The 27,766-nt window shown below is 32.5% G+C and overlaps 2 protein-coding genes across 7 annotated transcripts in view; both read left to right on the top strand.

The window, feature by feature from the left end:
- Window positions 1-27,766, top strand: part of LOC139501021 (uncharacterized) — a 455,879-nt gene that overhangs the window by 159,499 nt on the left and 268,614 nt on the right. The window lies entirely within an intron of this gene.
- On the top strand, window positions 1,931-25,474 carry LOC139501018 (E3 ubiquitin-protein ligase Mdm2-like). 6 transcript variants are annotated; one of them, XM_071289967.1, is made up of 11 exons: window positions 1,983-2,011; window positions 7,308-7,394; window positions 9,271-9,456; window positions 9,652-9,726; window positions 10,267-10,400; window positions 12,167-12,278; window positions 15,551-15,677; window positions 15,898-15,950; window positions 17,589-17,801; window positions 22,342-22,422; window positions 24,763-25,474. In XM_071289967.1, exons 2-11 carry the CDS (start codon window positions 7,392-7,394, stop codon window positions 25,471-25,473), a joined length of 1,695 nt encoding a protein of 564 aa, XP_071146068.1. In that variant the 5' UTR covers window positions 1,983-2,011; window positions 7,308-7,391; the 3' UTR covers window position 25,474. The 6 variants fall into 6 exon arrangements, with proteins under 6 accessions (XP_071146065.1, XP_071146068.1, XP_071146063.1 ...); XM_071289962.1 differs by having other exon boundaries at window positions 7,308-7,399; XM_071289965.1 differs by having other exon boundaries at window positions 1,988-2,011; window positions 7,308-7,382.

The following is a 27,766-nucleotide window of genomic DNA, read 5'->3' as shown; positions in this document are numbered from 1 at the left end:
GAGATATGGATTTCAGTTAAAAGAATGTGTCTTCATTTTGGCTTAATCAATAAATTATTGAGCATGTTGAGATATGTAAAGAATTATGGGTACATTTTTATATTTTTCAAACTTAAAAAACACCGCTTAAAACTTAATTAGTAACTTTAAATCTTAACTTTAACAATCATCTTTGAAAGCATTTAATTGAATATCAATAAAATGTCTTGTCCGTAGACATTAACAAAATGTATTTGTTTCCATTTTCCTCGAAGTTAAGCATCATTTGATAGATAAACCTGATAAAATGTATGGTTTTTTTTCAAGATAACACTTTCAGCTATATCAAAATTAGGTTTTAATAATGCATTTCATTAAATATGAATACAATGTCTTGTCCGTAGACAAAACATATAAATTGTATTGCTAAGTTTGATTGTTTATTGTAAGAATATGCATCAAGTTATTTTAATGTTCTATACACCAAAAGAAAGGGTTCTTTTGGAAGTTTTGTTATTTATAGATAATTTTAGATACAGTTTTATCAGATAAGATTAATGATCAAAGAAAGCTACTGTTGTTTGAAATAACTGTGAGTCAAACATGTTCTTGTTAATTTTTTTTCAATTAAAATGTTTGATATTCAATAGTTCTAAACATATTTTGTTGTCTTTGTCATTGACCAAAAATCTGTCACTGGTGACCATGTCTTGAAGGCAACCATTAAAGAAAATTATACAGTTTTTAAACAAAAACTGTATGTAATTATATAAATGCTTCCAGTGTTAGCCTAACGATGGCAATTTTTCATAATTTAAACCATTTTTGAACCAAAATATCAAAAGAGTTTTTCAATGAGGTGATACTCATTTTTGACTTCATGTGAAACACAAAATGCACATATCTGATCATGCTGATTGTGGCTAGGCCGAAATAAAACTGATAAATATTATTACTTTAGAAACATTTTTGCAAATAACAGTGAAATGAAAACTGAGACATTTCTGGATTATCCAAGAACTTGAATTATTTTCACAGAAATAAAGAAATGTACAATTATGTAATTCCCAAAGCCGTTATACAATGATTTTCAAGTTTTTCATATAACATTTTGGAAGCAAACTTTACAAACAACTGACATTGGCAATTTTGTAATATGCCTTATTTCAAACGTTTTGATTGGTCTAACTGTTTGCTATTTTGTAATACCAAAGATTTTCTCCCGCCCATTTACAACATTTTAGAAGCCCAGCGACGATATAATAGCCTTTCAAGATGTCATAATTATTTGGACTAAATTACACAGTGCTTTAATATGCAAAATACGCATAAGTGCACATCGTTTAATGATTGAAAGGGGAAGACATCTTAATATTCCTAGAGAGGAAAGATACTGTCCTGTCTACATGTAAAAATGGGGAAATTGAGGATGAACAACATTTCTTATTTAAATGTAATAGATATACCTCAAAGCGAGAAATATTAGAAAATAAAATAAATGTTATATTTCAAATACAGCGGAACATTACCGCTGATGAAAAAATATCTCTATTGGTCAATAATAGCTCAGCATTATTACTTGGACTATCTTCCTCTTTCATATCAGAATGTCTAAATATAAGAAATAGTGAACTTATATAATACATCATTTTGTAACTTTTCATAATTTAGCATGATATGTTATCATGGAACCTTTCATTCTACCATGTCAATTATTATAGTTGTATGTAACGCCATAGGTCTTAACCATTTATTGTTATAAATGAGTTTGTGCCAATAAAAATATTTGTATTTGTATTTGTAATAGAATATTACTTTCTGTTTGGTGGAATTATGAAATAGAAGTCAAAGGGGGGCGTACGTCCTCTACGCCCTCCTCTGGATCCGCCACTGACTAAGTAAGGTTGTCTATCAATAATATCACTAACCTGATGACATTGTCCCTTTTGAAATGAAAATGAAAGTAGATTCCCGCGGAATCTCGTTTTGAAAATTCTTAATATAGTACACCGGAAGCACATGCTGGAAAATGGTAAACATGTTTCTTATGGCCACAGACCACAATTAATTCCTCTATCAGTTCTTTATAACCTTTTGCATCATTAAAAAAATTGCACCATGCAATTTTGTCCAATTTTTTGTGTGTGTAATGTATTGTCCTAGTCCAAATATATATCCAAAATTCAGAAAGATTGAAGCAATCACTTTTACAAATTTAGCCAATACACATCCATACCCCTATTGACAAGTCAAGAGATGTTCCGAAAACTGTAAATATCACCTTTTTGCACTTGACCTAATCACTCATTCCATATCAAAATCAGTTAAAATACAACCTCCAAAAATTTATTTGACCTCTCTTCTTTCATTTACACCCAAAAAGATTTAAGGAATGAGTGAGGAAAGGAAAGAAAAAAAATTAAGGAAAAATACACTCTAATTAAAAGGAACTATATTCGTGGACAACGAAAAGCGGGGTCATTAATTGTGGTCTTGGGCCTATTAGGGGCCTAAAACTTGACCAATTCTAATAAAACTTGGCATGATTCAAGCTTAGTATATTATAAAACAGGTTACAAAGTTTCAAAGCCATATGATACCAAATAAAAAAAATGTGGCATTTTTTATATCTGAATTTTGGGTGCTGAATTGTGGCGTTGAATTAGAACAATTAAAACTATCAAATTTGAGCTTCTAAAAACCAAAAGATACCAAAACTAACACTTTTTAATGTCTCTATGTATAAGTTAACATCTATTTAAAGCAACAGAAAGCATATTTCATGTATCAGACTTATGCAAAATGGCCAGAAGTTAATTTTATATGAGCCTGTGCCAAAAAATAGAGGTTTTCAATTAGGGTGAGGCCTTATATAAAATGTAATATTTTTCACTTACCACAATTTTCTGAAGTTGTTAAGTTATAAAACAAACTTTAACAGGTTATAAATGTACTTTTGATGGAAATATAAGTTTCAAATAGCATAACGCATGTGGATAAAATGGTCTTTAGCAATGTTATGCTTAAAAAAACAGATTGCCAGTTTAGGCCGTTCCCCACATTTGCATATTTAAAAGCATATAAATGATATGGGAGATGGAGATATACTTCTTTTTGCTAAAATCTGTGCTCAGATATGATAAAACATGGAGCCTGGATGTAACAAGACTGTCACTTTCAACTATATATGTAGACAGTATGGTCTGATGCAAAGTTTATTAACTTTACTGTTTAAAAACTGAATGAAATGTCAGCCTCAAAAGGCCAATATTTAAACCACTAGCTATCCAACAGAAGAAAGTAAAGATAGTCTGTGAAACAGAAATGGTTAAGCAACCAGTAATAAGTGTTTTTGATGTAGGTTCAGTGCAATCTGTTTTGGAATACAACTTTTAAGTGCATAGAACTTCACATTTCACCTGCTGCGTATACTGACCGTTAGACTTAGACTATTAAAACAGCACATTTTGCACTCTTTTTATGTTTTTATCTACTTTTTTTTGTGTTCAGAGTTCACAAATAAGTTAAACAACTGAAATAAATACCACAAACACAAATAGATATCAGAAAAAAACTGTCAGAGAGAAATTAAGCATGCTGTTTTTGAAAAAATAGTGAAAAAAGTGAAAAAGCTACATTTTAGGCATTTAACCTGAAAAGTGACTTTTTCACAAAACTTCTATCAAATGAAAGTCAAAATCATTTCTTCTCATATAGTTTGACAAATCAATACCAATAGATCATTCAGAAAAGATGCCAAAGTAAAAATTCTAAATTTGCTGAAATGCACCTCTTAGGCCACAGACCACAATTAATTCCTCTATCAGTTCTTTATAACCTTTTGCATCATTAAAAAAATTGCACCATGCAATTTTGTCCAATTTTTTGTGTGTGTAATGTATTGTCCTAGTCCAAATATATATCCAAAATTCAGAAAGATTGAAGCAATCACTTTTACAAATTTAGCCAATACACATCCATACCCCTATTGACAAGTCAAGAGATGTTCCGAAAACTGTAAATATCACCTTTTTGCACTTGACCTAATCACTCATTCCATATCAAAATCAGTTAAAATACAACCTCCAAAAATTTATTTGACCTCTCTTCTTTCATTTACACCCAAAAAGATTTAAGGAATGAGTGAGGAAAGGAAAGAAAAAAAATTAAGGAAAAATACACTCTAATTAAAAGGAACTATATTCGTGGACAACGAAAAGCGGGGTCATTAATTGTGGTCTTGGGCCTTATCCTTATCTGAGGCTATAGATGATTTATATAAAAGGGGATTGAAAGCTTTATTTAAATATAATTTTTTTTAACTTATATATAAACCTAAAATTAACACACTTTCACATATATTTGATCATACTGTGAAACGTGTGTTGTTATATATCCTAGGTGTCAGACCACCCAAATTTTGCAATTTTCACAGCTTTCTAAATATTTTACCTCAAGTTTAACTTCATAGACCTTAATGGGAAACCAGGTATATGCTTAATTGTACATGAATCAGCTTTCTACATGCCAATTTTCACCATACCTTTAAAGCCTTCTAACAAAATAACTGACCTTCAAACAGAGGTACTCCAAAACAAAAACCTGGTTTTCTGGAAATCTAAAATTAGTATACTATGCATACCCGTAGCCAGGGGTGGTTCGGGGGATTCGGACAAACCCCCCCTTGAAAACAAATAATGACTGTTAAAGTCAACGTTCTGTTCGAATTGTGACTGTTAAAGTCAAGTTTTTGAGGCTAACGAACTCCCCCTTTGGAAATTCCTGGCTACGGGCCTGCTATGGAGCGCATTAATCCTCAATTTTAAATGCAAACTCATAGACAAGTAAATTTTGGCTCAAAAAATGATCTAGATATATTTCTTTTTCACCAAAAGTTTCATTTCTGCAAATTTGTTGGATAGTTTAAGTAAACAAGGACATCAAAAGCACTATTTTGTGTTAGAGTAGGGCTACTTTTACATACTTTCTAAATTGGAGGTAGTAATTGGTGGTCTGACACCTAAAAAGCAAAAAAAGTTGATCAGAAATCTTTTGTTCTGTTTATTCTTAAATCCTTAGTCAATTTGAAGTTAAAAACATCCTTTCTGAGCATAATGCGCGACTCATATTACAAATTTCACAGCTCAATTTAAACTGACTGTAATGTAAGCCTATATATATTTTAATTTTAACCCCGCCGCATTTTTGCGCCTGTCCCAAGTCAGGAGCCTCTGGCCTTTGTTAGTCTTGTATTATTTTAATTTTAGTTTCTTGTGTACAATTTGGAAATTAGTATGGCGTTCATTATCACTGGACTAGTATATATTTGTTTAGGGGCCAGCTGAAGGACGCCTCCGGGTGCGGGAATTTCTCGCTACATTGAAGACCTGTTGGTGACCCTCTGCTGTTGTTTTTTTATTTGGGCGGGTTGTTGTCTCTTTGACACATACCCCATTTCCATTCTCAATTTTATACTTTGATAGAAAATACTTGAAAATCTCATTTTGGACTAGAGAAACATAAACTTTCAATATTAAGATCAGCTTTTGTTGATTTTTCCTTGTTTGTTCTACTGCTTTAAAGACTTTTCACAATTTTTACAATGAGTTTAATAAAAAAATCCAAGGTATTGAAGAGTCAAGAAATATTGACCCCCCTTTTTAGCTCACCTGGCCCGAAGGGCCAACTTGGCCAAGTGAGCTTTTCCCATCACTTGGCGTCCGGCGTCCGTCGTCCGTCGTCGTCCTGCGTCCGTCGTCCGGCGTTAACTTTTACAAAAAATCTTCTCCTCTGAAACTACTGGGCCAAATTTAACCAAACTTGGCCACAATCATCATTGGGGTATCTAGTTTAAAAAATGTGTCCGGTGACCCGGCCAACCAACCAAGATGGCCGCCATGGCTAAAAATAGAACATAGGGGTAAAATGCAGTTTTTGGCTTATAACTCAAAAACCAAAGCATTTAGAGCAAATCTGACGTGGGGTAATATTGTTCATCAGGTCAAGATCTATCTGCCCTGAAATTTTCAGATGAATCGGACATTTCGTTGTTGGGTTGCTGCCTCTGAAATGGTAATTTTAAGGAAATTTTGCTGTTTTTGGTTATTATCTTGAATATTATTATAGATAGAGATAAACTGTGAACAGCAATAATGTTCAGCAAAGTAAGATCTACAAATAAGTCAACATGACCAAAATGGTCAGTTGACCACTTTAGGAGTTATTGCCCTTTATTGTCAATTTTTAACCATTTTTCGTAAATCTTAGTAATCTTTTAGAAAAATCTTCTCCTCTTAAACTACTGGGCCAAATTCAACCAAACTTGGCCATAATCATCATAGGGGTATCTAGTTTAAAAAATGTGTCCGGTGACCCGGCCAACCAACCAAGATGGCTGCATGGCTAAAAATAGAATATAGGGGTAAAATGCAGTTTTTGGCTAATAACTCAAAAACCAAAGCATTTAGCGCAAATCTGACAGGAAGTAAAATTGTTGATCAGGTCACGAGCTATCTGCCCTGGAATTTTCAGATGAATCGGATAATTGGTTGTTATGTTGCTGCCCCTGAATTGGTAATTTTGAGGAAATTTTGCTGTTTTTTTGTTATTATCTTGAATATTATTATAGATAGAGATAAACTGTAAACAGCAATAATGTACAGCAAATTAAGAACTAAAAATAAGTCAGAATGACCAAAATAGTCAATTGACCCCCTAAGGAGTTATTGCCCTTCCTAGTCAATTTTTAACAATTTTCTTAAAATTTGAAGATTTTCAATAACATTTTCCACAGAAAGTACTGTTATAGATAGAGATAATTGTAACCAGCAAGAATGTTTAGTAAAGTAAGATCTACAAACACATCACCATCACCAAAACACAATTTTGTCATGAATCCATCTGTGTCCATTGTTTAATTTCACATAGACCAAGGTGAGCGACACAGGCTCTTTAGAGCCTCTAGTTTACACCTGGTGTCAGTAATGGGGAATATTAACTGATCAAAAGTGCAGTCATGGTCATTTAACTGTTTTATTTAGTATAAAACTTTCAATTGGGATAATAATTGCATTATTAATTATTGTGTTTAAAAACTTTTTATGATGAAATAATTGACTTAATCAGTCTGAACAAAGTTTTTGCATTCATCATGTTCATATTTAAAAAAAAAAAAAATGAACTCCATGCATAAAAAATGAATCATGTTAATTTAAGGCCATGTACTACGATCAGCCGATAAACAGTTTTCTCTTCATGAATGAAAAATAAATGTTTAAATAATGTTAATTATCACTGAACTAGTATATAATATTTACATTTGTATTTAGGGGCCAGCTGAAGGAGGCCTCCCTGTGAGGGAATTTCTGGCTGCATTGAAGACCTTTTGGTGACCTTCTGCTGTTGTATGTTCTATGGTCAGGTTGTTGTCTCTTTGACACATTCCCCATTTCAATTCTCAATTTTAATGTTGTATTTATTGATATGTAATGATACGATTGAAATGCTTTAAATTAAGGATGTATTCTTTTGACATTTCAGTCTCAGTGAAGATATAAGGGGAAAAGATTGTGTATTTACAATGAGTAGTTTTTGAGTAATCAATTTTTAAAATTTTATTACCAATCAACATGATCCAGTCAGACTTTTTTGGCAAAATTTTTAGAAAATGGGTGAGGGGTACAAAAATGATTTTACCAGAAGCATGTACATCCCATATCTTTTTTTTTCTTTTCAAATTTCTTAGATATAGATATGTATTTTCTCAATCATTTATAACAAAGAAGTTACACAAATACACAAATTTATAAAATCGACAGCATGGTGAATTTGACACAAAAAGCATCAAAATATGATTAAACTTTCTTATATTAACAATTTAACACCTACCTATAGTAATTTTAATTTAAACTTATTCAGATTGGTCCACTTCATCTTAATTGAAAGTATGAAAAAAAGTTTAATTGTGGATTTGGGTGTTTTTTTTCATGATAATAGCCCAAAAATAGGTAAAAATTTATGAAGAATGGGAAAATCATGAAAATTTGGTACTTTTAAAAGGCTGTAGCTAAACATTGCTAAAAAAGAAGTGCACCACAAGGCTTCCAAAAAATATTTGAGCCAGCCGGACATTTCATATCTGATCCCGATTTTAATTCCTTAAGACTTAGTCACAAAAGGCAATTATGGTAATCAGATGGCCATTTCAATGATTAACATTACATTAAAACAAACGATTTTTAAACTTTACTTTGATATGATATGAATTTGATGTTCGGATGTAACTGTTAAATTAGCAGTGCATCATTCAAAGTGTGCACATCAGCGTACTCATATCTGCCTTAGACTTTTTATTTGTGCAAAAACTTTAGTTTCGTTTTCACATTGTTCTAACCGGATGTTGACTTGACAATGGTAAAACATGGACCATAAACGGATACGTAAAATCCGTGTATGTTTTACAAAGCACGACTGAGTGAAGATACTCTTTCCACGTTATTTCTTCATCAAAATACTTGAAATGAACGTTAGATACAGGTATCAATGATAACTTTAGCATTTTTGAAGAAATGTAGGATGCATAATTAAATTTCCCACCTGTGCACATGCGCACACGTGTTCTAGTTCATACGACGTAGTTCTGACGATTTTTCATTTAAAACCTTTTTAAATTTTTCATCTAATCATGTTGATAAACTAATTTCTTATAATTTTAATCTTTTGGACTAAATCAATTAGAAACAAACTACTGAAAAGTAAGAAAAAAATTGTGAATAAACCGATCAATTTATACGATGTCCGGTACTGAACATAGATCACCTGTCACCTGAACAGGTAGATTTCAGCTGTCCAACTACTAATTAGCCTCGATTAAAATTAGAAAGTATTGGATTAGGTGTTGTTTTGATAGTAATTAATCATCATGTCACATTTATGACCGGAAATGTGTTGATGTTAAAGGCAAAAGTTTGGGTCAAAACGATCGTGAATTATGTAAAAATGACCGAAAAGCGTTGAAAACTAAAAAGTATATGACCGTTTCATGCTTTGCCCAGCCGGTCTTTTACCGGACATTATACAAATGACCGGAATATATGACCGTTTTGGAAGCCCTGGGTCACTGCACCACCATATGATTTTTTCTTCACCCATTATTCTTTTACAATCTTATAAAACCAAATATCAGGTTAAGAAAGAAAGTTTAAATAAATTATTCTAGTTTTTTTTTTTGCTCCTCAGAGGTGTGCATCCTTAATTCAATTTAAATATTTTCATAATTTTATTTTATTTCAGCACAATTACACTATAAGTGGTCAAGTAACATCAAGCCAAGTAAACATGTGCAATAATCCAAATTTAATTGTACGACAGCCTCCTGATACATACAGCACACTTGCAGGATCAAATGTATCTACTTTGAAGCAACTCACAGAGTCCCATTACATAACAACTGAAGAATGTGAGGTCAATTATCCTATGGTAAGTTATCAGAAAGTTTTGGCAGTTTCTTTAAAACATTGGAGATTTGTTTGCCTCACCTACTCTAGTAGAGGGAATTATGTTTTCTGGATATTTGTTAATTTGTATTCTTTTTATCTATTTATAGTAGAACTTGTGAACATGAAATTGTATTGAAAGCAAATATCAAAATTAATGATCGTCTTATATTTGTAGGTCAGACCCAGACGTGAATTTCTTGACCTACTTAAACAAGTAGGAGCATCATGGGAAGTGTTATCCAGAAAAGAGGTAAAAATTTCTCTGAATTCAGAAATTATTTCCATGATTGTATTAATGCCAAAAATGCACAGCACCAGGTTTCGCAATAATTAAAGCTTTCATTCATATTTTCAGTAGTGATTTTATATTTATTGCAATCAGCATATTTAAGATGGTACCTAACACTACAGGGAGATAACTCTGTAAAGTCAGCTAAACGTTTTAATTACGTTGTGTTGTAAAGGGAATAATAAGCTTCTCAAAGATCAAAATTGGTCTTTGTCAAACTGCTATATAACCAGTGCAATTTTTCTGACAAAACGGTTGGTTCAAAATTTTTAGAATTTACATATTTTTGTTAAAGGGTCAAAGTAAATACTTTGTCAAAATTCTATCAAAATAAAACGAGCCAAATTAATTTTAGTGAAATGGTTAGGTACCACCTTAAATACTGTAAACATAACAATAAATGAAGAAATTTTTTATTATTGTGAAAAATGCTACCATATCAATTTTGACACTATAAAAACTTGCGTTCTTAATTTCAACTTAATTATCTGTAAATTGAAGGTCTGTAGTTATCTGAAGGATTACATTGGTAGCAGACAGTTGTATAATCCAAATGACCCTAGTATCGTGTTCTGTAAAAAAGATCCTCTGGGAAAAGTATTTGGAGTTGATAAGTTTACCTTCACAGAAGCAACGTAAGTATTTATCTATAATTGTATACATTATCACTGAACTAGTATACATATTTGTTTAGGGGACAGCTGAATGACTCCTCAGGGTGCCGGAGTTTCTCTTTGCATTGAAGACCCATTGGTGGCGTTCCACTGTTGTTGGCTCTATGGTCAAGTTGTTGTCTCTTTGACACATTCCCCATTTCCATTCTCAGTTTTATGTATATGTATATAATACGCATGTTCTGTACCATTGAGTTGACTGCAATGCCTAATTTTGTGATCGCTTATTTATTGTTTAATCAACTGTATGTTTTGATAGAAACATTATAATTTGCTATTTATTATTTGTATATCTATTGGATATGTCTGAAGGAATAAACATTAACTAATTATAAAGCTGTACTTTTTGATTGATTTGTATTTAGGAGAGAAAGGGCAAAAATTGAAATGACAGCAAGTTTATATAAAAATAATCCTATAAATTGGGTGTTTCAAGTCTTGCAGCAAGGATAAACATGATAAACAGATCTAAAAGACTAAAGTGAAAGACCTCATTTACATAAAAATGCATTGCAAGGAATTGTGTGCAACTTCTTGTTTCTTCAGTATTTAAATACGAAGATAAACAAGAAGTAATTGTAACAGGATGCTGTTAAGAAGTCTCCCAAACAAAGCTCCCATATTCATTTGATTTGTTTAATTGTCCAATACAAGAATAAATATGGTTAAGGGGTGGGGATCTTGACCGTTTACAAGTTTTCAAACAAGAGGGGGTGGGGTGACCCCCTAAGGACTTCCTTTTTTTCCCATTTAATTTGTTTTATTATCCCCTACAAGAATATATATGGTTTAGGAGTTGGGATCTGGACAGTTTACAAGTAAATAGCACATTCTCAAATTTAATGGGGTGGGGGTGACCCCCAGGGACTTCCCTTAAATTTCATTTGATTTGTTTTATTGTCCCCTACAAGAATTTATATGGTTTTGGGGTGGGGATCTGGAACGTTTACAAGATAATAGCACATTCTCAAATTGAACGGGGTGGGGGTGACCCCCCAGGAATTCCCTTTTACAACATTAAATTTGTTTTATCGTCCCATTCAAGAATATATATGGTTTAGGGGTGGGGATTTGGACCATTTACAAGATAATAGTATATTCTCAAATTTAAGGGGGTGGGATGACCCCCCAGGGATTCCCTTTATTTCATGTGATTTGTTTTATTGTCCTATGATCATTTCTGAAGACTGTGTGTGTTTATCACTTAAAGTTTTCAAGTTATATTCATTTGAAAATTTTCGAAAATAAAATCCCATAGGGTTCTATAGTAAACCCCTCCCTTCTTTCGGCCCCCCAAAATACCCCTTAATAGACCCCAATGCACACATTTTATGAAACCCTAAGTAAATCTGACAAGTGGTTTTTGAGAAACGCTGCGGACAAGTTCATTTTTTTTAAAGTGGCGGAAGAAAAAGAAAAAGAAGAAGAATAATAAAAATCATAAGAACTGAGCAAAAACAATAAGTCTCCAAACTTTGTTTGGGAGACTTAATAATGAATGGTAACAAGACGTAACTGCTAATAAATGGAAGACCAAAGGATGTGAATAAGAATTATTGATTGATTGGTTTTTAAATTGCTGTAATATTGTCAAAATGATATATTCCCCTATCAACTTGTACAACGGAAGTAACTATAAACTTATCTAAACGGGGAGGTCTGGGTCGATAATCTTTATCTGAAATTATGAATCTCTATAATGTTTTACATCTGTCTTTTATTTTCAGGAAATTGATAGATGCCAACTGCTACCAGTTACCTGACTCATGTATGGTTAAGAAAGAACAATTAGTCGCTATACCAAAGAAAAGAAGTAATTCATCAAATCAAGTAAATCAGGTAATTATTAATTTAAATTGATTCAGGGATCTTCAGATTGTTGTGAAAATGCTATGGCTGTGGCATCCAAAAATCTTTTCATTTTTTTATGACCGCTGCTGTGGACAATGATGACATCCAGTATTAACCCTGACCGCCCTTCCGTCCAGGGCATTTTCATTTCTTCACTCAAATTTAAGTTTTCCATGTCTAAATTTTTGAAACTTATACACAGATACATAGATTTGGCCAGTGAATCAATACTTTTCTAGAGTAATGCCCCTTTAAAACTTGGAAAATTGCTCACTTTTTAGCTCACCTGTCCCGAAGGGACAAGTGAGCTTATGCCATCACTTGGCGTCCGTCGTCGTCCGTCGTCTGTCGTCCGTCATCTGTCGTCGTAAACTATTTCAAGAATCTTCTCCTCTGTAACTACTGGGCCAAATACTTTCAAACTTTAACTGAAAGTTCCTTAGGGTATCTATTTTATAAATTGTATCCGAAGTTTTGATCTATCAACAAACATGGTCGCCATTGCTAAAAATAGAACATAGGGGTCAAATGCAGTTTTTGGCTTATAACTCAAAAACCAAAGCATTTAGAGCAAATCTGACATGGGGTATTATTGTTTAACAGGTCAAGATCTATCTGCCCTGAAATTTTCAGATGAATCAGACAACCCGTTGTTGGGTTGCTGCCCCTGAATTGGTAATTTTAAGGAAATTTTGCTGTTTTTGGTTATTATCTTGAATATTATTATAGATAGAGATAAACTGTAAACAGGAATAATGTTCAGCAGAGTAAGATTTACAAATAAGTCAACATGACGGAAATGGTCAGTTGACCCCTTTAGGAGTTATTGCCCTTTATAGTCAATTTTTAACCATTTTTCGTAAATCTTAGTAATCTTTTACAAAAATCTTCTCCTCTGAAACTACTGGGCCAAATACTTCCAAACTTTAATTGAATGTTCCTTAGGGTATCTAGTTTGTAAATTGTATCAGAAGTTATGATCTATCAACAAACATGGTCGCCATTGCTAAAAATAGAACATAGGGGTCAAATGCAGTTTTTGGCTTATAACTCAAAAACCAAAACATTTAGAGCAAATCTGACATGGGGTGAAATTGTTTATCAGGTCAAGATCTATCTGCCCCTGAAATTTTCAGATGAATCAGACAACCTGTTGTTGGGTTGCTGCCCCTGAATTGGTAATTTTAAGGACATTTTGCTGTTTTTGGTTATTATCTTGAATATTATTATAGATAGAGATAAACTGTAAACAGGAATAATGTTCAGCAAAGTAAGATTTACAAATAAGTCAACATGACGGAAATGGTCAGTTGACCCCTTTAGGAGTTATTGCCCTTTATAGTCAATTTTTAACCATTTTTCGTAAATCTTAGTAATCTTTTACAAAAATCTTCTCCTCTGAAACTACTGGGCCAAATACTTCCAAACTTTAACTGAATGTTCCTTAGGGTATCTAGTTTGTAAATTGTATCCGAAGTTGTGATTTATCAACAAACATGGTCGCCATTGCTAAAAATAGAACATAGGGGTCAAATGCAGTTTTTGGCTTATAACTCAAAAACCAAAGCATTTAGAGCAAATCTGACATGGATAATATTGTTTATCAGGTCAAGATCTATCTGCCCTGAAATTTTCAGATGAATCAGACAACCTGTTGTTGGGTTACTGCCCCTGAATTGGTAATTTTAAAGAAATTTTGCTGTTTTTGGTTATTATCTTGAATATTATTATAGATAGAGATAAACTGTAAACAGGAATAATGTTCAGCAAAGTAAGATTTACAAATAAGTCAACATGACGGAAATGGTCAGTTGACCCCTTTAGGAGTTATTGCCCTTTATAGTCAATTTTTAACCATTTTTCGTAAATCTTAGTAATCTTTTACAAAAATCTTCTCCTCTGAAACTACTGGGCCAAATACTTCCAAACTTTAACTGAATGTTCCTTAGGGTATCTAGTATGTAAATTGTATCCGAAGTTATGATCTATCAACAAACATGGTCGCCATTGCTAAAAATAGAACATAGGGGTCAAATGCAGTTTTGGCTTATAACTCAAAAACCAAAGCATTTAGAGCAAATCTGACATGGGGTAATATTGTTAATCAGGTCAAGATCTATCTGCCCTGAAATTTTCAGATGAATCAGACAACCTGTTGTTGGGTTGCTGCCCCTGAATTGGTAATTTTAAGGAAATTTTGCTGTTTTTGGTTATTATCTTGAATATTATTATAGATAGAGATAAACTGTAAACAGGAATAATGTTCAGCAAAGTAAGATTTACAAATAAGTCTGCATGACGGAAATGGTCAGTTGACCCCTTAAGAAGTTATTGCCCTTTATAGTCAATTTTTAACCATTTTTCGTAAATCTTAATAATCTTTTACAAAAATCTTCTCCTCTGAAACTACTGGGTCAAATACTTCCAAACTTTAACTGAATGTTCCTTAGGGTATCTAGTTTGTAAATTGTATCCGAAGTTATGATCTATCTACAAACATGGTCGCCATTGCTAAAAATAGAACATAGGGGTCAAATGCAGTTTTTGGCTTATAACTCAAAAACCAAAGCATTTAGAGCAAATCTGACATGGGGTAATATTGTTTATCAGGTCAAGATCTATCTGCCCTGAAATTTTCAGATGAATCAGACAACCTGTTGTTGGGTTGCTGCCCCTGAATTGATAATTTTAAGGAAATTTTGCTGTTTTTGTTTATTATCTTGAATATAATTATAGATAGAAATAAACTGTAAACAGCAATAATGTTCAGCAAAGTAAGATCTTCAATTAAGTCAATTTGACCAAAATTGTCAATTGACCCCTTAAGAAGTTATTGCCCTTTAAAGACTTTTTTCACAATTTGTTCATCATGTTGACATACTTTAAAAAATCTTCTCCTTTGAAACTGCTGTATCAATTTCAGCTTAACTTAGGCTAAATGAGTTTCAGAGTATCTAGTATAAATTTTATATTTTATTTCCTTGTATGTCAAGAAACATATAGCTCCTAAAGCTAAAATAGAACATAGGAGAAAATGATTATTTTTTTTGGCTTTTGAAGAAAATAGGACGATCCTAAAAACATTTAAATAAATTGAAAAGCCAAAATAATCATTGATGAGAGATTTAACCAAAAGAATTAAGGTGAGCGATTCAGGCTCTTGAGAGCCTCTTGTTTAGTTTCCACACTCTTAATTTATATAATTAGTTATCATGGTTATTCTCGTCAGTATTTTATGAAAAAAAGTTGTTTATTTTCAGATAGTGACTGTTTCTTGTCCAAAGTTGATTGACATACTCGTACATAGTCCCAGTACACAGACAGGGGAACAGCAGAAAAAACAAAATAGTTTCGAAGGTCAAACATCAGACACGAGTTCTAACAGAGGTAAACATGGAAAGTATATAATAATTACAGTTTTGTATGTTAAAATTAAATGGGCAACAACTCTAAATAACATGTTGGTACAAATTCGATAAGCTTTTGACATGTTTCAGCATTGGCAAGATGTTGTGTACATTGAGTTTGGTTTGTTTAGCATGACAGCATGTGCATCCTTGTTTTAGAGTTGACTTAATATTTTTATGAGTATTTCTATTCATTTTAGCACAAAACTTGTCAGCTGCATCTACTGGTAGGAGAAGACATAGATGGGTTTCTGTAAGTAAAAATCACAAATTTACATGTTGTTGTTTTGAACATGATATGTAGATAAATCAGTGGCGTAGCCAGGGTTAAAATGATGTGGATGCGAAACTGTTTAAAAAAAAATTTAGGACCTTTTATGCACTTTTTTTTCTGACGTTTTTCCTGTATACATGTGTACTTCCCCTACAATCCAACAATGGCTATATTTTTGTTTAATTTCAAAATACCCCTCAATATATAAGTTTCTATCAGAATTTTGTTGTTTTCTCGTAACTACCATCATTAGATACAGTAATATGTGAGGTTAAAGTTTCACATCCAATTGAAATATGAAATCTCAAAATGGATCCATTACAAAGGCCCTTTTGCATATGGAACTTCGAAATATAGGCTCTGAAGTGATACCCCCCCTTTCCCGCAATTTGAGCCTCCACATGGGATTTTTTTATTACTTGTCTTAACGCGTTGCAGGGGACAGAAATGCCGGGTGTCCGTCATGTGTTGCCAGATTTTTGTGAAATTTATATCATCACCAATGTCTTTGAAACTCGCGAAAATAAGTCCTGATCAAATAATTTAACCAACTATGCTCCCTTTGAAATATAAATCATAATTGATATACCATTGCATTTGGCCTGAAGCTTTTATTTCTCTTAGATATTAAATAAAAAAAAAAAAGGCTTTTTTTTTAGTAACTGCCCTTGTATACATATTAGAATAGATATATATGTGCACTACAGGGACTTTTGAACTCTTTATTTGAAAATAAAATTAATATTGTACCAAGTTTGTAACCGGTATTTATTAGCCCAGAAATGATCACACTCCATAATAAATACTAGTCGTATTTAATGTCACAGGAAACGATATCAGGCAATGATGTGTTCGTTGTTAACTAGTAACGTTGCTATGTCATCCCTCCGCTTGGTTCAATCTCAGACCAAACATGTCTGCAGGTCTACGTGTTATCATCCTCTGCGCTTGTCGTTTCCGACGATGCGCTAAGACGTAGACTTTTTACGAAAAAGTTAACAGCACTTTTCTGCGATTTATCCATCTTGTTTACATAAACTATAAATGATCTTAAAGGAAAGACCATGTATACTACTTTGGAAATGTTTTTATGTCCTGCTGTAGCAGAGAGAGTCATTAAGTTTTCCCTAGTCCATCAGTCTGTACTTTCAATAATTAATTTGAAACAACCAAATGTTATGAAACTTATTCATAATGCTTATTACCACAACACAAAGATCAACTTTGAATTTTGGTGAAGTCACTTATACCGTTTTAGAGTTATGCCCCTTTACAAATGAAATAACTGCTCATATACAAAAGGGGGCATCATCATATTTTACTGAAAAAGTCATAACCTTGTGTATATTGTGAGACCTGCAATGTTATTGTCATTCACTACCAATAGTCCCAATACCAAACTTTTACAGTAGGTCTTTCGAGGCATAAACATTATATAGAGTTGGTGGGGAAACCATTAATACCAGCATTTTCCATTTTGGCTGAAAGTTCACATTCCTATATATGTTCATCCACTAAGAAAAAAGAAGTGCTTTGAAAACACACTGTATAGCAATAAACCTCATTAAAACATATTAAGCTAAGAAAGCATAGTAAACTAGTGTATATCAATTATAGGAAAGGGGAGATTCTGAACCAGATATAATAGCCATCGAGCTAGATGCTGACAATGATGATGATGCTATAGGTGTAGAGGTTGGAACCAATGGTACTGAGGATGTTATGTCTGTAGAGGTTGATGCTGACAGAATCTCATTCGAGTATGAAGTCTGTTCAGATGAGGATGATATTATATCCAGCACAGCCAGTGTATCAGGAATCTCAGATACTGTGAGTTTTATAGGGATATCATACATCACTCAACCTTAAGGTCATATGCAGTTATTTAAGAATGGTTATCTATATGCTACCCTTTTTTGTTGATTTTACAGTACTCCTGTATACTGGATCTTAAGGGGGTCCTTTTGACTAGAGATCAGTAGTGTGCTTGTAACAGTTTATATCAAATTGGTTTTCAGCAGAATAGAAATAATTTGTGTTATAAAGAAGTCTAGGAAATATCTGATTATTACCAACACAAACAATTAGTCATTTTAAGAGCAGTGTTTTCTCCAGGCCAATTTTAGTGTTGTGGTATTAAAAGTATTATTATTAATTTTATGGAACCCACCACAGCTTGAAAGTTCAAACTAACAGATTTAGCTTTCAAAGGGACAATTGAAGTTCATTTTCAGAGATCATACAAATACAACCAATATAGTGTACAGTCGTCCGCCATAAGTATTCGTAAAAACAAAATGGCTGCCATTCAATGTAAATCTGCACATGAAAAAACTTGGAACTATTGAACAAGTAACAAAATAAAAAAATCCTACCTTAAAATGTCATGAATTTCACGTTCCAGGTCTTTGGTGTTATTTATGTTCTGAGTTCGTTTTTGCAGTTCCCTTTTTAATACCCACCAACAATTCTCAATAATATTGAGGTCGGGACTCTGAGCTGGCCAGTTTATGCTATTTAGTTCCGTTACCCTAATAAAAATCTTGAACAGATCGGGCTCGATGGACGGGGGCATTATCATCTTGAAAAACATAGTTATTATCTGGAAAATGACGAACAACCACTGGCCACAAGTTATTGTCAATAATGTCAATGTATTTTAAGGCATTTATGTTCCCTTCAACAATGGTAATAGTTAAGACACCATGGTAAGTGATGCATCCCCAGATCATTAAACTATACTTGCGCTGAGATGGAGGGCAAATACAATCTGTCAGCCACTCTTCTCCGACCTTTCTCCAAACACTGACACGAGAATCTTGCCTAATGACTACCTTGCACTCATCGCTGAAGATTACTTTACTCCAGTGTGCAATAACAGTTTTATGTAAAATTCCCCCTGCAATATCTCCCTCATTTTTAGCTCACCTGTCCCGAAGGGACAAGTGAGCTTATGCCATCACTTGGCGTCCGTCGTCGTCCGTCGTCTGTCGTCGTAAACTATTTCAAGAATCTTCTCCTCTGAAACTACTGGGCCAAATACTTTCAAACTTTAACTGAATGTTCCTTAGGGTATCTAATTTGTAAATTGTATCCGAAGTTTTGATCAACAAACATGGTCGCCATTGCTAAAAATAGAACAAAGGGGTCAAATGCAGTTTTTGGCTTATAACTCAAAAACCAAAGCATTTAGAGCAAATCTGACATGGGGTATTATTGTTTGTCAGGTCAAGATCTATCTGCCCTGAAATTTTCAGATGAATCAGACAACCCGTTGTTGGGTTGCTGCCCCGGAATTGGTAATTTTAAGGAAATTTTGCTGTTTTTGGTTATTATCTTGAATATTATTATAGATAGAGATAAACTGTAAACAGGAATAATGTTCAGCAAAGTAAGATTTACAAATAAGTCAACATGACGGAAATGGTCAGTTGACCCCTTTAGGAGTTATTGCCCTTTATAGTCAATTTTTAACCATTTTTCGTAAATCTTAGTAATCTTTTACAAAAATCTTCTCCTCTGAAACTACTGGGCCAAATATTTCCAAACTTTAACTGAATGTTCCTTAGGGTATCTAGTTTGTAAATTGTATCCGAAGTTGTGATCTATCAACAAACATGGTCGCCATTGCTAAAAATAGAACATAGGGGTCAAATGCAGTTTTTGGCTTATAACTCAAAAACCAAAGCATTTAGAGCAAATCTGACATGGGATAATATTGTTTATCAGGTCAAGATCTATCTGACCTGAAATTTTCAGATGAATCATACAACTTGTTGTTGGGTTACTGCCCCTGAATTGGTAATTTTAAAGAAATTTTGCTGTTTTTGGTTATTATCTTGAATATTATTATAGATAGAGATAAACTGTAAACAGGAATAATGTTCAGCAAAGTAAGATTTACAAATAAGTCAACATGACGGAAATGGTCAGTTGACCCCTTTAGGAGTTATTGCCCTTTATAGTCAATTTTTAACCATTTTTCGTAAATCTTAGTAATCTTTTACAAAAATCTTCTCCTCTGAAACTACTGGGCCAAATATTTCCAAACTTTAACTGAATGTTCATTAGGGTATCTAGTTTGTAAATTGTATCCGAAGTTGTGATCAATCAACAAACATGGTCGCCATTGCTAAAAATAGAACATAGGGGTCAAATGCAGTTTTTGGCTTATAACTCAAAAACCAAAGCATTTAGAGCAAATCTGACATGGGATAATATTGTTTATCAGGTCAAGATCTATCTGCCCTGAAATTTTCAGATGAATCAGACAACTTGTTGTTGGGTTACTGCCCCTGAATTGGTAATTTTAAAGAAATTTTGCTGTTTTTGGTTATTATCTTGAATATTATTATAGATAGAGATAAACTGTAAACAGGAATAATGTTCAGCAAAGTAAGATTTACAAATAAGTCAACATGACGAAAATGGTCAGTTGACCCCTTTAGGAGTTATTGCCCTTTATAGTCAATTTTTAACCATTTTTCGTAAATCTTAGTAATCTTTTACAAAAATCTTCTCCTCTGAAACTACTGGGCCAAATATTTCCAAACTTTAACTGAATGTTCCTTAGGGTATCTAGTTTGTAAATTGTATCCGAAGTTGTGATCTATCAACAAACATGGTCGCCATTGCTAAAAATAGAACATAGGGGTCAAATGCAGTTTTTGGCTTATAACTCAAAAACCAAAGCATTTAGAGCAAATCTGACGTTGGGTAATATTGTTTATCAGGTCAAGATCTATCTGCCCTGAAATTTTCAGATGAATCAGACAACCTGTTGTTGGGTTGCTGCCCCTGAATTGATAATTTTAAGGAAATTTTGCTGGTTTTTTTTTTATTATCTTGAACATAATTATAGATAGAAATAAACTGTAAACAGCAATAATGTTCAGCAAAGTAAGATCTTTAATTAAGTCAAATTGACCAAAATTGTCAATTGACCACTTAAGGAGTTATTGCCCTTTAAAGACTTTTTTCACAATTTGTTCATCATGTTGACTTACTTTAAAAAATCTTCTCCTTTGAAACTGCTGTATCAATTTCAGCCAAACTTAGGCTAAATGAGTTTCAGAGTATCTAGTATAAATTTTATATTTTATTTCCTTGTATGTCAAGAAACATAGCTCCTATGGCTAAAATAGAACATAGGAGAAAATGATTATTTTTTTTGGCTTTTGAAGAAAATAGGACGATCCAAAAAACATTTAAATAAATTGAAAAGCCAAAATAATCATTGATGAGAGATTTAACCAAAAGAATTAAGGTGAGCGATTCAGGCTCTTGAGAGCCTCTTGTTTCTTGTTGACTACACGGATACAAATTTTTTTCTTTACTGACCGCTTGTGGAACCCATCAGAATGTAGTTTATGTTCAACAGTTTGTTTAGAGAAAGGTTGATCAATGCTCTCATTAAAAATATTAGTAATTTCAGAAAAAGATTTATGGCGATGTTTTTTTACGCAACGGGAAAGTTTCTCATGTCCCGGTCATGAAAGGATTTTGGTCTGCCTGTTCTCTTAATGTTTTCCATATCACCCCGGTGCTCATCCCTCTTCAAAAAACTGTAAACAGTACTCTGTTTAATACCTGTCATATGAAGATATCACTTTTTCTGTAACCTGCATCATTTAATGCAGAGAGACAACTTTTCTGATCAGATGTCAGTTCTTTTCCTTTGTGTCCCATTTTGTTTACATTAGCTACAATGTAAGTGCAGACGCCTCTGAAGTCATCACGCACGTGTCACATGGCAACCACATGTTTTTTCACATGATCATCTATATATAGATTCATTGCCATCCCGATTGTGACATGGAAATGATAGTCAAATCTTGTTTACCCTTCCATGACGTGAACGCCATTGTTGTTTTACGAGAACTTATGGTGGAGTACTGCAATTTTGTTATAGAATTTAGAAAATTAAGTTGAAAAAAAGAATAATGATATAGTGTGTCTTTAAACATGTTAAAAGACCAAAGAACTCTAAAGCCATCATATGAAAATAAATTGTACCTTGACAAAATTTGAGTGGTGTAAAATTTGTATTGAATTATCTCCCTTTGAAAGTATTTCTTTCATAGAAATGGGAATTAGTTTTAGAAATCTTTAACAAAGCTTGCTGGAAATTCCAATGTTTGAACGGTTAAACACTTACCAGACATGAAAAAAGCAGTATAAAGTCAGGTACCAAAGATGATTTGAGTGAGGGTTTAAATTGAATTTTGAGGGCTTTAGTCAATTTTGCAGGATCAAAATTATTTTTGTAAATGGTTAAAATTACAAGTCTCTAGCAAAATCATTGAATTAGGAATATATTACATATGTATTTTCCTAAATATTTAAGTGAATTTGTTTTCATACTTTTCAGAATGTAGTGATAATATGTGGTGATAGTGATATGGAATTCTGGGGTGATTCTGATTCAAGTGATTCAGAATTATCAGATGGGGTAAGTTAATGTTGGATATTGGATTAACAATATTTCTCCACTGGAGACAGTTAAATTTTTATATTAAAAGCATAAGGCTTGCTGAGCTTTTTAAATAGTTAAATTTAATTTTTGAGAGTAGAGAAATATGATTATACAAGGGTTATAGAGGTGGGCTCTTTTTTCTAATTGTTTTTTTTTTCCTTCCTTTTTAAACATTTTTATAGATATTAACGTCACATCATCAGGCATGGTCGCATTTTTTCAGGACTTCACAATAGGAAATTACAAAGAAATCAAGATTATACTCATTTATAATTAAATTTCAACCTGTCATTTGCTGAAAACAGATATTTCACCAGTGAGGAGAAATATCTTTCTCGCAGCACTCAAAAAATGTAAATATGTTTTTCAATCTTTTATTTGTTTTTCAGTAGTCAGGATTTAACATACATGTACCCTACAATACCACCTGACAATGGTATCAAGGAGTTACATATAGAAAATAATTCAGTATATAATTATATCACTGACAAATTGATTTTTACAATAATAGTATTTAAGGTTACATATAAGTTTTATTTGGTAATATTCTCTTGCTCTCTGACTTGCTCTCATACAATACAAGTACTCTCCACTCATTTGTTTTGCTACAATATGTATCTTGACTTACATTTAAAAAAAAATTATTTTTAAAGACTGAACAAACAAAAAAATTAAAAGCTCAAGGATAAATTTTTGCTCATAATACATTGTAATATATATAAAAGAAAAAGAAAATATCTCATTTATATCAATTAATAATTAATTAAATATTACATGTAAAGGAGACCAAAATTTTTCACAAACTTGGACTCTTATCATTTTTCTCTGCAATATAATATTCGAGAAATTGGTATTTCTTTATTCTATTTTAATTTACATTTGTATATATAATTCTTTGTAATTATGACTAGCAGATTCAGTAATAAACTTTCATGTTTGCAAGCAAGAAACACATTTTCTTTGTTAAGAACAAAGTTTACAAAAAAAAGATTTACTACATTTGAAAAAGACTACCACAATTCAAAAGTTATTGGGCATTCAAAAAATAGGTGTTCAATGGTTTCTTCACCAAGTTTACAAAAAGTACACATCTTGGAGTCTTTTAATTCAATTTTGTATAAAAAGGTATCAGTTGCTATGATTCTATGCAAAAATTTGTATTGAAAGGTTCTTAAATAAACATCTTTACAGGATTTTTTGATTATCCTGAAATATTCTGACCATTCTGTTGTATCAATAATCAATAGTTCTTCCCATTTTGAAAATTTAACTGTTGGTAGTAGTTCAATAACTTTATTTACTAAATTTTTATATACAAATTTAGCTTTCACATTATCTATAAATCCAAATCATGCTTTAAGCAGTTCTCTTTAAGGCATTTTTTCATAGTCTGAGGGATTCTTCAAATCAGACCATGATATTTGATAAAATTGTTGATGTAAATATACATTGTAGCTAAAAACTATGATTTATCCCTTCATCTCCAAAAATGATACATATTAGATATTTGAATTTTATATTGTATATTGATCATGTTGATATGAAACTTTAGTGAAAACAAATATATTCAGTTATTATTTAAACATTTAAAAGGTATATGGATGGATTAGAAATAAAAACTGGTGGCATAAAATGTTACGATTGTCTGTTGTAGGTCCTTTCATTTGTCAGTATTTCCAAAATAAGTACTGTGAATTCATTTAATTTTGTGGATACCAATTTTCGTGAATGAAGGAAAACATGCGTGTTCGTGGACATTTCGTTTAGTGGTTTTGATGAAGTCTTCTTGCAAGCCTTATGAAAATTTGTCATTCATTGAGCATTTAATTTCGTGGTTCACCTATAACCACCATATCCATGAAAATTAGTATCCAATGAATAATAATGAATCTACAGTATTAATTAATATCCCAAAGATTTCATGTTAAATATTTAAAGTATATGATTACCGGTACGTAAAATTGAGAATGGAAATGGGGAATGTGTCAAAGAGACAACAACCCGACCATAGAGCAGACAACAGCCAAAGGCCACCAATGGGTCTTCAATGCAGCGAGAAACTCCAACACCCGGAAGAGTACTTAAGCTGGCCCCTTAACAAATATGTATACTAGTTCAGTGATAATGACATCATACTAAACTCCAAATTATACACAAGAAACTAAAATTAAAAATGATACAAGACTAGCAAAGGCCAGAGGCTCCTAACTTGAGTAAAATCACAAAAATACTGAACTCTGAGGAAAATAAATGGTAAATTTGGGGGAAATACTATTGAACATATCATGACAAATCTTCTAATTACATGAATTACAGGATAAATGGACGTGTACAGAATGTGATACAAAAAATTCTCCTTTAAATGGTCACTGCGGACATTGTAAAAAAGTACGTCCAAACTGGTTACCAGAGACTACAAGAAAGAGACGTTTGGAAAAAATGAACTCGAAAGATAAGGCACTTTTATCTTCTTCTGAATGTAGTGACATATCGCACATCTCTTCAAAAATTCAACGTCGTTCTTCAAGAGACCGTCTTACGTCGATAGAATTGGAATCGGACAAGGATTTAATAGCTGAGGAAGAGGACTCAGGAATTAGTACTCTGTCCAGACAGCAATCTAGTCAAGAAAATTTAGCCGAAAATAAACTGAAATCATATTCGTCACTGATAGAAAATTCTTCCACGTTAGGATCGTTTAGAACTTTGTTAAACTTTCAAACAACAGCATCGGCAAAAAATAAAGATGAAATGACAATATCAAATAAAATAGATAAATTGGACAAACCACAAAAAGATTTGAAGCTTGAGAAAAGTTCAAACATTAAGGAATTCGAAAATTCTCAATCACAACTCGGTCAGTGCTGTATCTGTTTCAGCCGGCCTAAAACTGCCAGCATTATTCATGGCTGCACTGGACATCAAGTATGTTGTTATAGATGTGCCAAGCGACTGAAAAGACTTGCAAAACCATGCCCCCTTTGTAGACGACCTATTCAAAAGGTCATTAAAAACTATTCTGCCTAAATATTTATATACTTTTTACTGGCCATATTTACATTTTCCCGCGTTGCAACGAATAGGGGGAAAAATTTGTATTAACGATGCGTATGAATTTTCTAATTTAGTCACATGAAAATTTTCATGTGTGGGAAAATATTTTGAAAGCCTTCACTTTCTACCCAACAGTCGTAGTGTCAAGTTTATTTTTACATATTTCAGATATGTAACATTTTTAGCTTAATTCATGTTCCTGCTCATGGTGAGTGGTGTTTTGTTACGAATAATTATATTTCATTTTTTTTTTAGCTCACATGGCCCACAGGGCCAAGTGAGCTTATGCCATCACTTGGCGTCCGTCGTCGTCTGTCGTCGTAAACTATTTCAAGAATCTTCTCCTCTGAAACTGCTAGGCCAAATACTTCCAAACTTTAACTGAATGTTCCTTAGGGTATTTAGTTTATAAATTGTATCTGAAGTTTTGATCTATCAACAAACATGGTCGCCATTGCTAAAAATAGAACATAGGGGTCAAATGCAGTTTTTGGCTTATAACTCAAAAACTGAAGCATTTAGAGCAAATCTGACATGGGGGTAAAATTGATTATCAGGTCAAGATCTATCTGCCCTGAAATTTTCAGATGAATCGAACAACCTGTTGTTGGGTTGCTGTCCCTGAATTGGAAATTTTAAGGAAATTTTGCTGTTTTTGGTTATTATCATGAATATTATTATAGGTAGAGATAAACTGTAAACAGCAAAAATGTTCAGCAAAGTAAGACCTAAAAATTAGTAAACATGACTGAAATGGTCAGTTGACCCCTTTAGGAGTTATTGCCCTTTATAGTCAATTTTTAACCATTTTTCATAAATCTTAGTTATCTTTTACAAAAATCTTCTCCTCTGAAACTACTGGGCCTAAACTTGGCCACAACCATCATTGGGGAATCTAGTTTTAAAATTGTGTCTGGTGACCCGGCCAACCAACCAAAATGGCCGCCATGGGTAAAAATAAAACATAGGGGTAAAATGCAGTTTTTGGCTTATAACTCAAAAACCAAAGCATTTAGAGCAAATCTGACATAGGGGTTAATTTGTTTATCAGGTCAAGATCTATCTGCCCTGAAATTTTCAGATAAATTGGACAACCCATTGTTGGGTTGCTGCCCCTGAATTGGTAATTTTAAGGAAATTTTGCTGTTTTGGTTATTATCTTGAATATTAATTTGTTATAGATAGAGATAAACTGTAAACAGCAATAATGTTCAGCAAAGTTAGATTTACAAATAAGTCAACATGACCGAAATGGTCAGTTGACCAGAGATGGGTCCGATTACTTTCAATGTAATTGATTAAATTACAATTACTTTGTCATTTGTACGATTAAATTAAATTAATGATTACATCGTTTCTGAAAGTATCTGATTAAATTAATGATTACATTGGCAAAGTAATCATGATTACATCTGATTACAATGAATTTAAAAACAAAACATTTTGAATGATGTGAATGAATAAACGTTCATAACTATAGCATTTTTGAGAAAGTATTTTATTTGGTTCAATTATAAAATGATAACTTCAAATTAAACTTCATTTATTTAAATAAACACCAAATTTCACTACTTATATATACATTACACTAGTACTTTATCACCAATGATCTCTGAATTATTTTGAATTAAATTTAATAACGATATATCATAATCAAGAGTTTTTTTGTTCGTCTTCTGACCTCTTTCATAATTTATATGTATTCCAAGTTGCAGTTTATGGAAGTTTAAATGTGGATGAAATAAAGTTACCAGTTAAAACTATGTTAAATTTTAAAAGAAATGTTTAATCAAATTGTAAACAATATGTAAGTACTAAAAATCATTGCATTTTACATGTCCAGTCCAAATACAAAAAAAATTTAAACAACATATTTGTCCGACTTTTAATTTAGTTTGTGCTAATTAGATAAATTTTCATGTCTGATTTATCTTTTATCATATATATTTCCCTACAGCTATTTCTTTCATTTGCGCCGATTTTTTTACAGGTAAATTACAGGTGAAATGATATAAGAAGATGTGGTATGAGTGCCAATGAGACAACTCTCCATACCAGTAATGTTATTTTCATTTATCGTTAAAGACCTCTTCCGTTAGCGAGTTGTACATATGTTATGAATTGTCAATCATGACATGTATATAACTGTTGTCTCCTGCTTAAAATCAAGAAGTAAAAACCTAAGATAAAAGCACTTTGTTTATACTAAAATGACGAATCAAAAATATATGTACAGCATTCAAATCCATAAAAACGGAATACATTC

This window comes from Mytilus edulis, chromosome 13 (genome assembly GCF_963676685.1).
Source record: "Mytilus edulis chromosome 13, xbMytEdul2.2, whole genome shotgun sequence".
Classification (NCBI taxonomy): Eukaryota; Metazoa; Mollusca; class Bivalvia; order Mytilida; family Mytilidae; genus Mytilus; species Mytilus edulis.
This window is presented reverse-complemented; position numbering and strand designations above follow the sequence as displayed.

Coding starts and splice junctions, on each gene's coding strand:
- LOC139501018 (XM_071289962.1), top strand. Junction 9,457..9,651: donor GTGAGGTCAATTATCCTATG/GTAAGTTATCAG, acceptor TTATATTTGTAG/GTCAGACCCAGACGTGAATT. Junction 17,802..22,341: donor TATCAGGAATCTCAGATACT/GTGAGTTTTATA, acceptor CATACTTTTCAG/AATGTAGTGATAATATGTGG.